General features: G+C 66.8%; 1 protein-coding gene across 1 annotated transcript; it reads left to right on the top strand.

Annotated features, from left to right (window-relative positions):
- Positions 1–5: 5 nt before the first annotated feature.
- CDC42SE1 (CDC42 small effector 1) lies at positions 6–204 on the top strand (the record flags this gene model as incomplete). The annotated part of the gene is made up of 2 exons (XM_010135205.1): positions 6–29; positions 111–204. Coding segments are annotated over 2 exons (118 nt in total), but the record flags the coding sequence as incomplete, so codon positions are not given.
- Positions 205–211: the final 7 nt, after the last annotated feature.

Below are 211 nucleotides of genomic sequence, written 5' to 3'. Positions count from 1 at the left end.
GCTGCTGCGTCGTCGAGAAGCCACAGCCCGTGAGTAGCCACAGCCTGGCCGGTTCAGGGTGGGCTGGGGTCCTGGGTCAGCGGGGGCTGACGGCCTTTGTCCACTTGCAGAAGAAGAGGAGGAGACGAATCGACCGCTCCATGATCGGGGAGCCCATGAACTTCGTCCACCTGACGCACCTCGGCTCTGGCGCCATGGCCGCGGGCGGAGG

This window comes from Buceros rhinoceros, unplaced genomic scaffold (assembly GCF_000710305.1).
Source record: "Buceros rhinoceros silvestris isolate BGI_N320 unplaced genomic scaffold, ASM71030v1 scaffold30984, whole genome shotgun sequence".
Classification (NCBI taxonomy): Eukaryota; Metazoa; Chordata; class Aves; order Bucerotiformes; family Bucerotidae; genus Buceros; species Buceros rhinoceros.
The sequence above is the reverse complement of the archived record's forward strand: the minus strand, read 5'-3'. Positions and strand labels throughout refer to the sequence as shown.